The 13,364-nt window shown below is 45.8% G+C and overlaps 1 protein-coding gene across 1 annotated transcript; it reads left to right on the forward strand.

Annotated features, from left to right (window-relative positions):
• Positions 1 to 670: 670 nt before the first annotated feature.
• On the forward strand, positions 671 to 9,151 carry LOC138352897 (zinc finger protein 85-like). The gene is made up of 2 exons (XM_069305449.1): positions 671 to 3,938; positions 8,815 to 9,151. Exons 1-2 carry the CDS (start codon positions 3,137 to 3,139, stop codon positions 8,862 to 8,864), a joined length of 852 nt encoding a protein of 283 aa, XP_069161550.1. The 5' UTR covers positions 671 to 3,136; the 3' UTR covers positions 8,865 to 9,151.
• Positions 9,152 to 13,364: the final 4,213 nt, after the last annotated feature.

Here is a 13,364-nt window from a genome sequence, read left to right on the forward strand (position 1 = left end):
GTATAGCTAGTACATACAATGCCTAAAGCCACAATTACGCAAAGCGTTTCGGGCATGATAAACTTAAATGACAAGCTTAATACTAATTGAGCATAATGAGTAGAATGAAAACAAGAAATGAAAACATAGATGAAGAAGCAGCACAAATACAATTATGTCGACAAACAGCGCTCTTTAAAGAAAAGGTTAAGTTAGGTTAGGTTAGGTTAGGATAGGTTAGGTTAGGTTAGGTTAGGTCAGCCTAACCTAACATATCATATTTATTCATTACTAACGTATTGCCAGGAAGCTTTCTGAAGCTTGTGTAGCTTGTGGTAGCTTGTGGTAATTAGACGGAGCCATTATCAAGATGTTTTCAACAATATTTTTTCAGCGTTCGTCTTTTCCAACACGGGCAGACCTTTTGAAAACGCGATACTTGGGCTAACCCATCCTATACTTGGGTCAGTTTCATTATGGCTCGGAACACATCCACTATGGGAGAGCTATTTCCTTCAAAAAGTATAATCGTTTGGCTTTATGTTTAAAGAAACAATTTCAAGTACATTCTTTGATTGAAAAACATGAATATAAATACAAGTGTTAATTGTAAATGACCAGTTATAAACTAAAATAAGAAGTAGGAAAAATGATATGTGGAACCAGACAAAAACATTGGAACGCTCAGGTGATGAGAGGGTAAACAACCGCCACCATTTTAGCAGCACCCGCCGGTGATGTCCAGCACGAGCATTAAGGGAAAACCTTGACACAAACTGCACCTATCATAAAGAAGAAGCACCACCACTGACCGCCAAGTGCTCACATCAAGTCTAACTTTAAGAAACAACACTCAAGCCTTGACGCTCCTCCCAACATCCGGGGGAGAAAACCTTCACACAAACTGCACCTGTCATAAAGAAGATGAAGACTCACCAGTGTCCACAGTGTCTGAAGGTATTCACCTGTCCTGCAAATGTGAAGACTCACATGTTAGTGCATTCAGGTGACAAACCTCATGAATGTCCAGAGTGTGGGAAGAGATTCAGTCGTCTTGGAAGTATGAAGACTCACATGTTAGTGCATTCAGGTGATAAACCTCACGAGTGTCCAGAGTGTGGGAAGAGATTCAGTGAGCGTGGAAATATTAAGACTCACAGGATGGTGCATGTGGATGAGAGACCTTTTCAATGTGCCGAGTGTGGCAAAAAATTTAGAGAACGTGTGTAGCGAGTAGATTATCCCAATAATATACTCGCTCCAAATATAGTGTTAATGTTCCTGTCAACCTTTGGAGATGAATGAGGTGAGGCGTTGCCCGGGCAACACGGTGAGATGCCCGAGCAATATAAGCAGCGGTGTAGCGAACATTAACTAGTCTACTTTCAAGTGTGGTCTAGAGCAGACACTTGCGAGATACTGTACCGACGCTCAGTGCGCTCAACTCACACCAAAGTATCACCGGTGTACTTCTGTATATTCGACCAAATATATATATATAGTATCTTAGTGTCTGTGTTTATTTGTCACCATACTTTACGTAACAATAGAACCGTTACATTGGTGACCCAGTGAGTGAAAAAGAATACCTAGTCACAAACTAGATCTTCGTCATGGATTTATCTACCAGGTTTCCAGCATACAACGCAGATGATTCAGAATTTTGGTTCATGCAGATGGAGGCTATTTTCGACCTTCACGAAGTTTCGACGATACCCAGCCACGATGGACTACAACATGGACTCTCACTGGACCTCTACTGCTACTGTTAGCTGTGATGGAACGCTGCCAACACCCTCGCCACAGCTTTGATTTTCATCGCGATCGTCTCTGCATTTTCATCTACTACGGCTTGCTGCTCCACGATCATTACTCACTCATCTGGCAGCTTCATCAGTAACTACATAATGTGTGATCTACAGCCTGTCCTGGCGACTCTCCGTCGCTGCCAGGGCACTGCTTGTTCTACAGGGGCGCCCACGAAAGCTGCTCTTTCGTCAGATTCATCTACACGTTCACTGCATTTTGATACTCGGCCGACTCAAGCCCTTTTCGCAGTACAGGACTTACAGCTTGCGTTTCCGACACTTCGTCGCCTTCAGGACAATTCAGCTCTAGATGTGATTACCTCATTGTCCTAACTACGTGCCTACATTACCTCCTAATGTCCTGGTGCCCGAGCCCATCCGCCCCGGATCTAAATGCTCCACCAGCGACCCAAGGACGCAACAATTATGCACATTCTTCTCTCCTGCTACACCGAGCTTGTCCACACACTGCCTACATCTTTTGGTACCAGACTACAATTTCCACAGTCAACAATGTAGTACTCGGCGTGTACAGTCCTAATCAACCCAAGACGCTACAGCTTCGACACAGAGCAGACAGCAGACTACGACCGCGTCGAGCCGCCACGCTCTCGCTCCCCGAGTTTAGACACTCACAATTCTCAATCGAGCCGCCACGCTCTCCCACATAGAGCTCCACGACTCCGGCCTCACTCAGCTCTCTGCTCTGCTCCAGGCTTCGTCTCAACGTCTGCGACACTGCTAACTCCAGAGACACATCCGCCGACTACGCAGTTCACTTTTCGACCCCAATTACCAGCCGCACCACAACCTGATCCTACGACGACGGACGATCCTGTGCGACCTCCCACCCTACGACCCCAGTTAGATGACATCAGCGAAGAGGAGGAAGTTAACTTTGATGGTTATATAACGCGAGCAGGGCGTACAATTCACCGACCAGCTAAGTTCCTTGATCAAGTATTTTTCCATTCATCCCCTGGGAGGGGGAGTTCTGTAGCGAGTAGATTATCCCAATAATATACTCGCTCCAAATATAGTGTTAATGTTCCTGTCAACCTTTGGAGATGAATGAGGTGAGGCGTTGCCCGGGCAACACGGTGAGATGCCCGAGCAATATAAGCAGCGGTGTAGGGAACATTAACTAGTCTACTTCCAAGTGTGGTCTAGAGCAGACACTTGCGAGATACTGTACCAACGCTCAGTGCGCTCAACTCACACCAACGTATCACCTGTGCACTTCTGTATATTCGACCAAATATATATATAGTATCTTAGTGTCTGTGTTTATTTGTCACCATACTTTACGTAACAATAGAACCGTTACACGTGGAACTATAATAAGGCACATGTTAGTGCATTCAGGTGACAATCCTCATGAATGTCCAGAGTGTGGGAAGAGATTCAGTCAAGGTGGAAGTATGAAGACTCACATGTTAGTGCATTCAGGTGACAAGCCTCACGAGTGTCCAGAGTGTGGGAAGAGATTCAGTAAACATGGAAATATGACGACTCACATGTTAGTCCATTCAGGTGACAAACCTCACGAGTGTCCAGAGTGTGGGAAGAGATTCAGTGAGCGTGGAAGTATGAAGACTCACAGGATGGTGCATGTGGATGAGAGACCTTTTCAATGTGCCGAGTGTGGCAAAAAATTTAGAGTACGTGGAAGTATAATAAGTCACTTGTTAGTGCATTCAGGTGACAAACCTCATGAATGTCCAGAGTGTGGGAAGAGATTCAGTAAACGTGGAAATATGACGACTCACATGTTAGTCCATTCAGGTGACAAACCTCATGAGTGTCCAGAGTGTGGGAAGATATTTAGTCGGCATGGACATATGAAGACTCACAGGATGGTGCATGCGGATAAGAGACCTTTTCAATGTGCTGAGTGTGGCCAAAAATTTAGAGAACGTGGAACTATAATAAGGCACATGTTAGTGCATTCAGGTGAGAAACCTCATGAATGTCCAGAGTGTGGGAAGAGATTCAGTCGTCTTGGAAGTATGAAGACTCACATGTTAGTGCATTCAGGTGACAAGCCTCACGAGTGTCCAGAGTGTGGGAAGAGATTCAGTCGTCTTAGTAATATGAAGAAGCACAAAATGACACATACAGATAATAGGCTAAACACTTCGAGTGTGGAAGGTAATTAAGAGAATGTTGAAGGATAATGAGACACATACAGGTATAGTAACTTAACTTTAATGTAACAGTGTGCTATCACAATGTCAGTTGGATGTTCTTCAAAGGTAATTCTATTTTGTTTAAGAAATACACTTCACCATGAAAGGTAAAGATCAAGATATTTTATTATATTGTTCTTTTATGAAAGTTAGATGACCAAACAAGAACTAGAGAAGCTGTCACTATAGGAAAATTCAAAATTGCTTATAAGTATAGAAATATCTCTTTAGTTTAGCAAAGATAAATCAAAGCTTTAAATATTTTTCTTCATATTTATGTAAATAATAATGTGCTTTCTGTTTTTGTTCTCTGTGAAAATTTATTTAAAATGTAATATACTCTGTAGCAAAGTTATGGACATTATTGTTGTAATATTATTTAGCATTGGTGCTGGTGAAGAAGACAGTCTGAGACGTACTTAAGATGAGACCATTTGATTGATAGGGAAATGTAGGTTAATCAAGGAATTTTCTCATCAGATTCATATGCAAACTGATGTCTATTTTATATTTTTTGTTTAGGCATATTTATGTATAATACTCTTGATTATAAATATTTCACCGAAGAGTTTATTGAAGGCAGATTGGCATATATAACTGTCAGTCAAGTTAATATGAAATTTAAATTTATATTACTGTAGAAATTTACATCACTCTAAATTTACCAGAAATTTATATTACTCTAGCCTAACTTTATCAGTTATGCTGTAATTGTCTTGGAATAATATTTTACCCGATTTACCTGAGGGCCACTAACCCTAGTGGCCTGGATAAAAACGGGAAGCTGGTAGCTTGTTGAAGGTTCCCTTCCCCCCCCCACCCACCAATTTTCCTTGATTTTTTCCAGGTATATTTTGAAATTCAGCACATTTTGGCAGTTATGGCATTGGCGGGTAGTCAGTTCCATCGATCAATAACCCTGTGGTGAAAAAGCCTGATTCAAAGTTATATTAGCTTAATTAGCAATAATATTATCCTGATTCATATAATCCTCTGTCAATTATATTATCCAAACTGGCAAATATATTAAGATGATTGTGAATTACATAAACCTTACTGGCAATTATATTAGCATGACTGTCAATTTATATCAGAGATATTTATGTATGTTGTGGTGCTCGTGGGTTCTATTACATCTATCAATGGAGAGTTTCAGATCAGGAGTAGCATTTAGGAACAAGGTTTTGTACATGTAAATAGCACAAGAGAATGTGTAGAGGGAGTGTATATTTAGCATGTTCAGGGATTTAAACAGAGAGGCTGTGTGTTGTTTGAGAGACAGTTTTTATTGTTCTGATAACAGATTTTTATTGGGTGGTGATGAGCATCAGGTAATTTGCAGTGGATGAATGAACCCCATGCACAGATACCATATGTTCACATACCAACCCTAATTTTCAAAGAAACCTCTAGATTTTTAGCTCCAGCCATTTCATTGCTCTACAACAAATCATTTGAACTCCAAACCTTTCCTGATATTCTAAAGGGAAAAAAGCAGGAGTACCTTAGTCCATTAAAGTGTCAATCTCACTGAAGTCAACAATTATATACCAATATCAACTCTGCAGATTTTGTCTAAAATATTTTAAAGAGTTAATCTACAAGCAGCCTTAATCTTATTTAGCAAACAAAATTTACTTAGTTCTTGCCATAATTGTTTCAGGCCCAAAAAAGGACCAATCATGCACCGATTAGTATGATTAACATTATATATGCAGCTCTTGGAAGAAATGAGTACCCGTGTTCATTTATTTGTTGACCTACATTAAGACTTTTTTACACTGTTAACCACATTAACTTTCTTAAATTACAACATTACAGAGTAAGAGGTTAATCCCACCAATACCTAGAGTCTTACCTTAGTGACAGGCTCCAGTATGTCTCTGTGAATGATTCCAATTCACCCACTCTACCTATTACCCTGGTGTTACACTGGGCAGTATCACTTCACCCTCTCGTCTTTCTCATCTCTCCTCCCTTTCCAGCCCGTTGCCATCATGAGGGGGCTTGGTTGGCGGATGGTAGAGTGTGATGCTCCATGAGGACAGTGTCCTCTGTCCTTTTGAAGCCTAATGCTCTTGCTGCCATCTTCGCTAATTGTGCTGAATGCTTTTTCCTATTAAGTTTAATTTTTCCTTCCCAATTCTCCTGTTTAATTGCTATTTCCTTGTGACGTTTTGCAATTCTTGATTATTCTTTCAGATGTTTTCTTCTGTTTAGACACCGGTTTTTTGGGAGGCACACCCTCTCACCCGTAAAACTGTGGTACTCGGCATTGTCGAGCAAGAGGACACCTTTATTGTCAATCATTTCCTTCATTGCTGAGCCCAATTATATCGTGCTGAGCTTCCATTATATCTTGACGGGCTGTTGATTCCTATGGTTGCGATTGTATGGCGTATATCTACAGTGCACCTCTGGGGGTGGGGGGCCTTTGTCTTGTTGGGTGTCCTATCCTCTAATTGTGGCTCCATGGTGGGTATGGGGCCTTGTTTGTTGATGAAATGTTTACTCATTCATTTTCATGCTGATATCTGACCCTCTTTTTAACTTCTATGACGTGAGGGGTGGGAGACCAGGCCCCCAAGTCGGACTGTGATGGAAAGCTGGGCTCTGTAGCCCACACTACATTGGTCCCAGATCAGGCAGCTCCTGACTCTCCCTGCTTAATGGGGTTCTGGGAGCTTCTTCTACTACCTGACTTGTGAGTGCTTGGTCCACCAGGTCCCAACTACTGCTATCTGCTCCCCCTCCCACCTCTGTGGCTGGGTTGAGCCTCAAGCTCCCAATGATGACCACCTCATCACATGGAGTGGCTCCATCTCTCATTGTAACAACTGGGGCCTCTTTCCCCCCCCCCCCTCCCTCTTACTGGGGATTACTTACAAATTACATCTTTTGGATGTAATTTGATTCATTTGTTAAGAGCATGTTGTTATGGCCCTACTGGGATGCAACCGGGTTCTTTTCTGATGGTATTAGTGTTTTGGGTATCCGGCACCAAGTTAGTAGAGGCTTTCATCGGGTGAGCTCCGTAACACAAGTAAAATCAACAGGGAAGGTACATTAAATACACAAGTATACTTAATTATATATATTCCTTTCCCACCACCATATGTAAATTAAAGTCACAAAAGGGAATTATTACTACACAGTATTTACATCTTCGTCTTCCTCTGAAGACACTGGATACTTGGCGATGCTCACTCTGGGTAGTTTTTCCTGGTTTTCTCTTCCGTCGCCCAGGACCCACGATGAATCTTCCCTGGCCACAGGCCAGCCAAATTACAACCCACTGGGTGCCTCGTTGTGATGGCCTACAACCACAGTCCAGCCTGTAGCTGGCAGGTACTAGTCAGCCTCGCTGTTAGGCCACTCCATGACTATTACTAGGGTTGTGAGCCCTAGGCCTAGGTGAGCCTCGTGTGACTCGCTGTTCACTCTCCTCGGTCGGCACCGCAGTGGGTGGTCTCTTCCACCAGCCAGCCCCGGAGACAGCGAATCCTGTCACTGCCACTCCTCAGGCAGGCTATCACACACTCAGCAGAGTTCGTCCAGGGGTGGCTCACAACTTCTACAAAGCAGACTGGTGAAGAGACCTTGGCTGCCTTGGGTAGACTGATTCAACGTACCTCACAGCCGTCCTAGGTTGACTCTGAAAGCAGACACGTCATCAGTACTGGGTGTGGTGTTTGTGTGTTACTGAGGAAGTCTTGGTTGTAGGGTTGATATAAAGCCATCACTTGGTTACTGACTTTAATAGTTAAACTGATACATGACTAGTAGCTACCAAGCTTGGCGGGCGTCCTGTACGCTCTTGTTTACCTTCTCTGGCATCTGCTCCGCCACACATAGAAAATGGATGGTACCATTTTCTGTGAACATGACACTGGGGACACTACATGGGATCACTAGGAAACATCACTTACTACCTTAGACACGAACGTCCACCTATTCACTCCATAGATGGCGTTCACTCTAAGCGCCACCTCACCAGAGGTCAGCAGCGGCTACATCACGAGCCAACTAGGACAGGCATCCAGCACTTATTGCTGGCATCTCTCGTCATCACTAGATGGCGTTGTCCATGTGGGATTTATGGGAGCGGACTCACAGATGGCGTGAACTTCACGGCTTCGTGCTCAGGCGAGGAATTTTGGTTCGTAACACACGTGCCCAAAGCCCATACTTTGGGCACACTATACAGTAATGTAAGTTTGCCTCAGGTAATAAATAACAGTGATCATCATTACCCGGTTTCAGGGGATGGACGGTGTTTCAGGCCATCCTCCAAAGGTTTCACAATGTCAAGAAAACGGTCAATTTAAAGTAGTCTCTCCTACCCTACCAGAGGCTCCAAAACAGAAAATGGGACAGTACATCACTTTTTTTTTTTTTTTTTTTTTTTTTTTTTTTTTTTTTTTTTTTTAGATATATACAAGAGTTGTTACATTCTTGTACAGCCACTAGTACGCGTAGCGTTTCAGGCAGGTCCCTGGAATACGATCCCCTGTCACGAAGAATCGTTTTTTCATCCAAGTACACATTTTACTGTTGCGTTAAACAGAGGCTACAGTTAAGGAATTGCGCCCAGTAAATCCTCCCCGGCCAGGATACGAACCCATGACATAGCGCTCGCGAAACGCCAGGCTGTCTTACCACTACACCACGGAGACTTTTTTGAGTTGCTTTCATTTTCTTGTAAATTTTTTGGCCTTGTGTGATGCATATGAGCAAAAAGTGATGCTCTTTATCGGAGGACAGGTTAGGTCCTCAGGTTAGGTCCTTTACTCGGAGTAAAGAGAATATTATAGACAATCTTTTTTTTTCTTTGGCAGGAACACCACTTGAATATGGCGTTGCTTGTGTGGGTGTCGCGGCGAAGTGATCTGGCCGCAGCGGTGCGACCCATCGTGGCTGTACTGATTTACGTCCTGGATGATCCCGGAAGCGCCTTAGTCGGACCTTAGCGTGCATCTTAGCCCGGACTCAAGTTTGAACCCTCATTACGGCCTTTGTGGATTTGTTCATTAAATGTATCATGATATTGTGATTTCTGTATCACAAGTGATGTTCTTTTCCTTAAGAATGTATTCCATGATTTGTATACAGATAAAGGTTTGATTGATAACAGTTGTGTACCTCAACTTGTCTTGATAATAAACAATAAAAGTATATTTGAGTTTAAAAACTTATTATTGCTGTCAGGTTTCCTAATTTCTGGAGTACAAGACGACTGGTATTGCCCCTTTTAACCCCCTCTGTGGTGCCTCCTTGCCGTGGTGAGGGGCTCACGTACACCTCCCTGTGACCGGTGTAGGTTGCCTTTGCCCCCTCTCCTGCCCCTTTTTGGGTGGTGGACGTGCTGAAGGGCACCACGTAGGGGCCTTATGAGCTATCGGACCACCCGCTGGAGGGGTCGCCTGTGAGGGGCCGCCCAGAGTGGATGGTTGGGTGTCCAGGCTGGGGCGATAGAGGGAATGGGGTCTTAGCACCAGTGTGGGAGAATGGACGATGTAGTAGGACTCCCCTGTTGAAAAGGGGGAGCACCGCTGGGGACGACACACTCTGCACTGGCCCGTGCTCGGCCTCCCTGGCTGCCCTGGTAGGTGGTATCTCTTGGTTCCAGGTCCCAAACTTTTGATATTGTTTGCTGCATGGATGATGACACGACTTCTCTTACCCAGGCTCATGGGGTGGGCGACCAGGCCCCTGAGTCGGACCGTCCTGGAAGACTGGGATCTGTAGCCTCCACTACAGGGCCCAGTTTAGGCCCAGACCGGACTCTTCCTTCCTGCTCCCCTCCCTCCTCTGTGGTTGGGTCGAGCCCCAAGCCTGCTGTGGTGACCGCCTCGTCCCCTTGCACGGCTCCATCTTCTTGTGACTACTGCGCATTTTGACCCATCTCTCTCTAAAGGTTCTCATCGCCGTCCCCGCCACGGCTACTCTCGTATGCTCCCTTCCCATACTAATTCGTACCATGCTTTGTTTGGTCCTGCTTCAAGGACTAAGTACTTTGACCTCCATCCTTTACATTCAACTCCTGACAATTTTTTCCCTTCATAGGCATCTTGTAGATTCCGTAGATGCCTCAGTTACCTTCAACCCCACCCATCTTGGTACCTGTGTCGTTGCTGCTCCTCAGGATGCAGCCACCCGCTTGGCCGCCTTATCCTGCCTTGGCGAGACCCCTGTTCGGGTCTCAAAGAACGCTCAGGTAAATGCCAGTGTTGGCACTGGTCTCCTCCCACACCATGTTGTGACTGGTGTTAGGAATCTAAAAGACTGAAAAGACCACGAGGATATCAAGCATATCCTCAAGGCCCAGGGTCATTCTGTCCTCCAGGTGGATATGTTTACTCATCCCCCTCATGGTTATCGCCGTCTGCCCCTTCGGGTTGTGAAGGTTACCTTTGATGGTAGGACCCTTCCGCCCTCTGTCATTCTTGCTGGTGCCAGATGCTCCGTTCAGGAGTATATTCCATCTCCTCGGCTCTGCAATAAGTGCTGGAGGTTTGGGCATGGTTCCCTCAAATGCTCTAGTCCTGTCTCTCTCTCTGTCCCATGTGTGGAGGCGAGGGTCACTCTAAGCTGGAGTGCACTTCTCCCTAGGTCCGCTGCCTCAATTGCGGTGAGGCCAACCCTACCTTCTCCCGCACGTGTATACGTTACAAACTTGAGGCGGCTGTCCTCAACTTGAAGCACCGGGACCATTTGTCTTTTCCTGAGGTTCGGCGCTAAGTTCATTGTCTCCCCTCTTTCACTAGCGTATCCTATGCTCGCGTGGTGCGCTCCTCCTCTCCTCGTCCTTCCCACCTTACTCAGTCTCACAACCGTTTCCAAGCCTTAGACCCGGACACACCCACCACCACCTCCCCTGTTTCCCTATGTTCTGTCCCAGAGGGTCCCCCCTTTTGGTTCTCTGTCTAGGGTATCCCTTCTTTCTACCCAGTCTGTCATGTCTCCTGTGTCTTCTTTCTCCTCTCCTTCTGGTCTTCCTTCCCGTCATTCTCCTCCGTCTCTTGGCTTACCACGCCACCTGACAGTGCGGGCCGATGTCCATCGCTCTCCTGATGGTCATGTTGTTCGCTCGCGCTCTTCTCCTTTCGAGATGCTGGAGTCTGTTGCTCAGTACATTGCTGCTGGGAAACCTGTCTCTTTGAGTCAGAAGCGGAATCCTGGCTCCTCTCCTTCCTCCTTCCTGGTAGGTAAGAAGGCTTCACTTTCTTCTCAACTCCCTATCTCTGATTCTTTCGTTCCTTCTCCTGCTAAGGTGGAGGAGCTCCCTGTTCCTACTGTGGGGGTTTGTTTAGCCCCCTGGTTCCGTCTCGGATACTGCCCTTGCTGAGGTGCGCTCCCCTCTTTCTGCCCCTCCTCCTCCTCCTCCAGACCCTGTTCATCCACCTCTGGTCTGTCCTCCTACTTCTTTCCCTCCTTTACTCTGTTTACCCATGCCCCCTAACCCTGACTTGGCTGATCCTGACCCTATGCTTCTTTCACGTGCTGTATTCCCTTTTCACCTTTGTTTCTTCTTTGATCTCTGTTGCTATCCTTTCTCTTTTTGCCAATGTCTATTCTGTGGAACATCCGTGGATAATACGCCAATTTCCTTGATCTTCAACTTCTAATTTCACAGTTTTCGCCCCCCTTTGTGTCTGTCTCCAGGAGCCGATGCTTGGTGCTCGTCCTGGTCGCTTCCGTGGCTATTCTTTTCTCTCATCCCCCCCCCCCTGCCAGCTGTTGCTGGGGCCCATAACTCTTCTGCTCTCTTGATTCACTCAGATGTTCCCTTCATCCCCTTACTTTTTTCCTCGCCTCTCCTTTGTTCTGCTGAGTGTGTCTTTGTGCGTAAATGGAACGTAGTTTGTTCCATTTATCTCCTCCCCACTGTCCCACTTTCTCTTCCCGATCTTAAACACCTCCTAGACTCCTTGCCAGAACCTGTGCTCCTGCTGGGTGATTTCAATTGTCGTCATGCCCTTTGGGGTGATGTTCTGACAAACACCCAGGGTCACCTCCTTGAACCTTTCATCCTCTCTTCTTCCCTCTCCCTTCTTAATTCTGGTGAGTGCACTCATTTGGACTCTCAGACTTGCTCCCTTTCCTGTCTCGATCTTTCTCTGTGCTCGTCATCCCTTTTCTTAGATTTTGGGTGGTGGGTCCTTGATGACTTCCATGGCAGTGACCATTTTCCTATCCTTGTTAGTTTTTTCTCTTTTCACCCTCCTCTCTCCTTCCCTAGGTGGCGGTTTGCAGAGGCTGACTGGTGCCTCTTTACTCTCCATGTTACTATTTCCGACCTCTCTGTTCTGCCTCTCCCTCATGCCCTCCTTCTTTTTCATGACACTGTCTTTGATGCTGCCCTCCACTCTATTCCTCGCTCTTCCTCTTGGGGAATGTGGAAGTGCGTTCCCTTGTGTAATGTGGACTGTACTCGGGCTGTCCGCTGTAAGCGTGCAGCCTGGAAGAGACATTGCCGCCGGCAGAAAGTTGAGTCATTTCTTTTGTTTTGAAAGGCGAGTGTGGTGGCCTGTAGGACCATCCGTTCGGCTAAACGTGCTTGCTGGATGTCTTATGTCTCCACCGTTATATCCAAAACTCCTCTACCACTGGTCTGGAAGCGTATTCACAAGATTACGAACTTACCCGCGTAAGTTCGTTCCCGATGTCTCGCCGGTCCTTCGCCTCCGTGGTGTTCTTGTGGCGGGCCCATTGCAGGTCTCGACCGAGCTGGGTTCCCACTTTTCATGTTAGTTCTGGTTCTCATCTTCCCCAATCCTTCTTTCTTCGTAAGCCTATTCTTGAATCTCGTCCTTAAATTTCTGTACTCATCTTCGCCTTCCCTATAATGATCTCTTCTCTCTCTCTGAGCTTCAGTCTGCCCTAACCCTCTGTGGTTCTACGGCGGCGGGCTCCAGTGGTATTCATTATGAGATGCTTTGCCATCTCTCTCCGTGTACGTCTCAGTATTTACTGAGTCTGTAAAATCGAGTCTGGGAGTCGTCGTCAGTCCCTGAAGACTGGCTCGATGCTGTTGTCTTCCCTGTTTGGAAACCAGGGTCTCTCGGGTCATCCCCCAAGGACTTTCCCCCTATTGCCATCATGAGTTGTGTCTGCAAGGTCTTTAAACGTATGGTTAACGTTCGTTTGATGTGGTTCTTAGAACACTATCACCATCTCTCCCCTTCTTAATATGGTTTTCGCAAGTGCCGCAGCACAAAGAATGTCCTGGTGAACTTGGAGGTCTATATTCGCACTGCTTTTGCGGCGAAGACCTCTGTTGTTGCTGTCCTTTTTGACCTGGAAAAGACTTACGACACTTCCTGGCGGTATCATATTCTGTCTCAACTTCATTCTTTTCGTGTGCGGCTTGGTACTGCTCTCTCTG

The sequence above is a fragment of the Procambarus clarkii genome, chromosome 55 (assembly GCF_040958095.1).
Source record: "Procambarus clarkii isolate CNS0578487 chromosome 55, FALCON_Pclarkii_2.0, whole genome shotgun sequence".
Taxonomy (NCBI): Eukaryota; Metazoa; Arthropoda; class Malacostraca; order Decapoda; family Cambaridae; genus Procambarus; species Procambarus clarkii.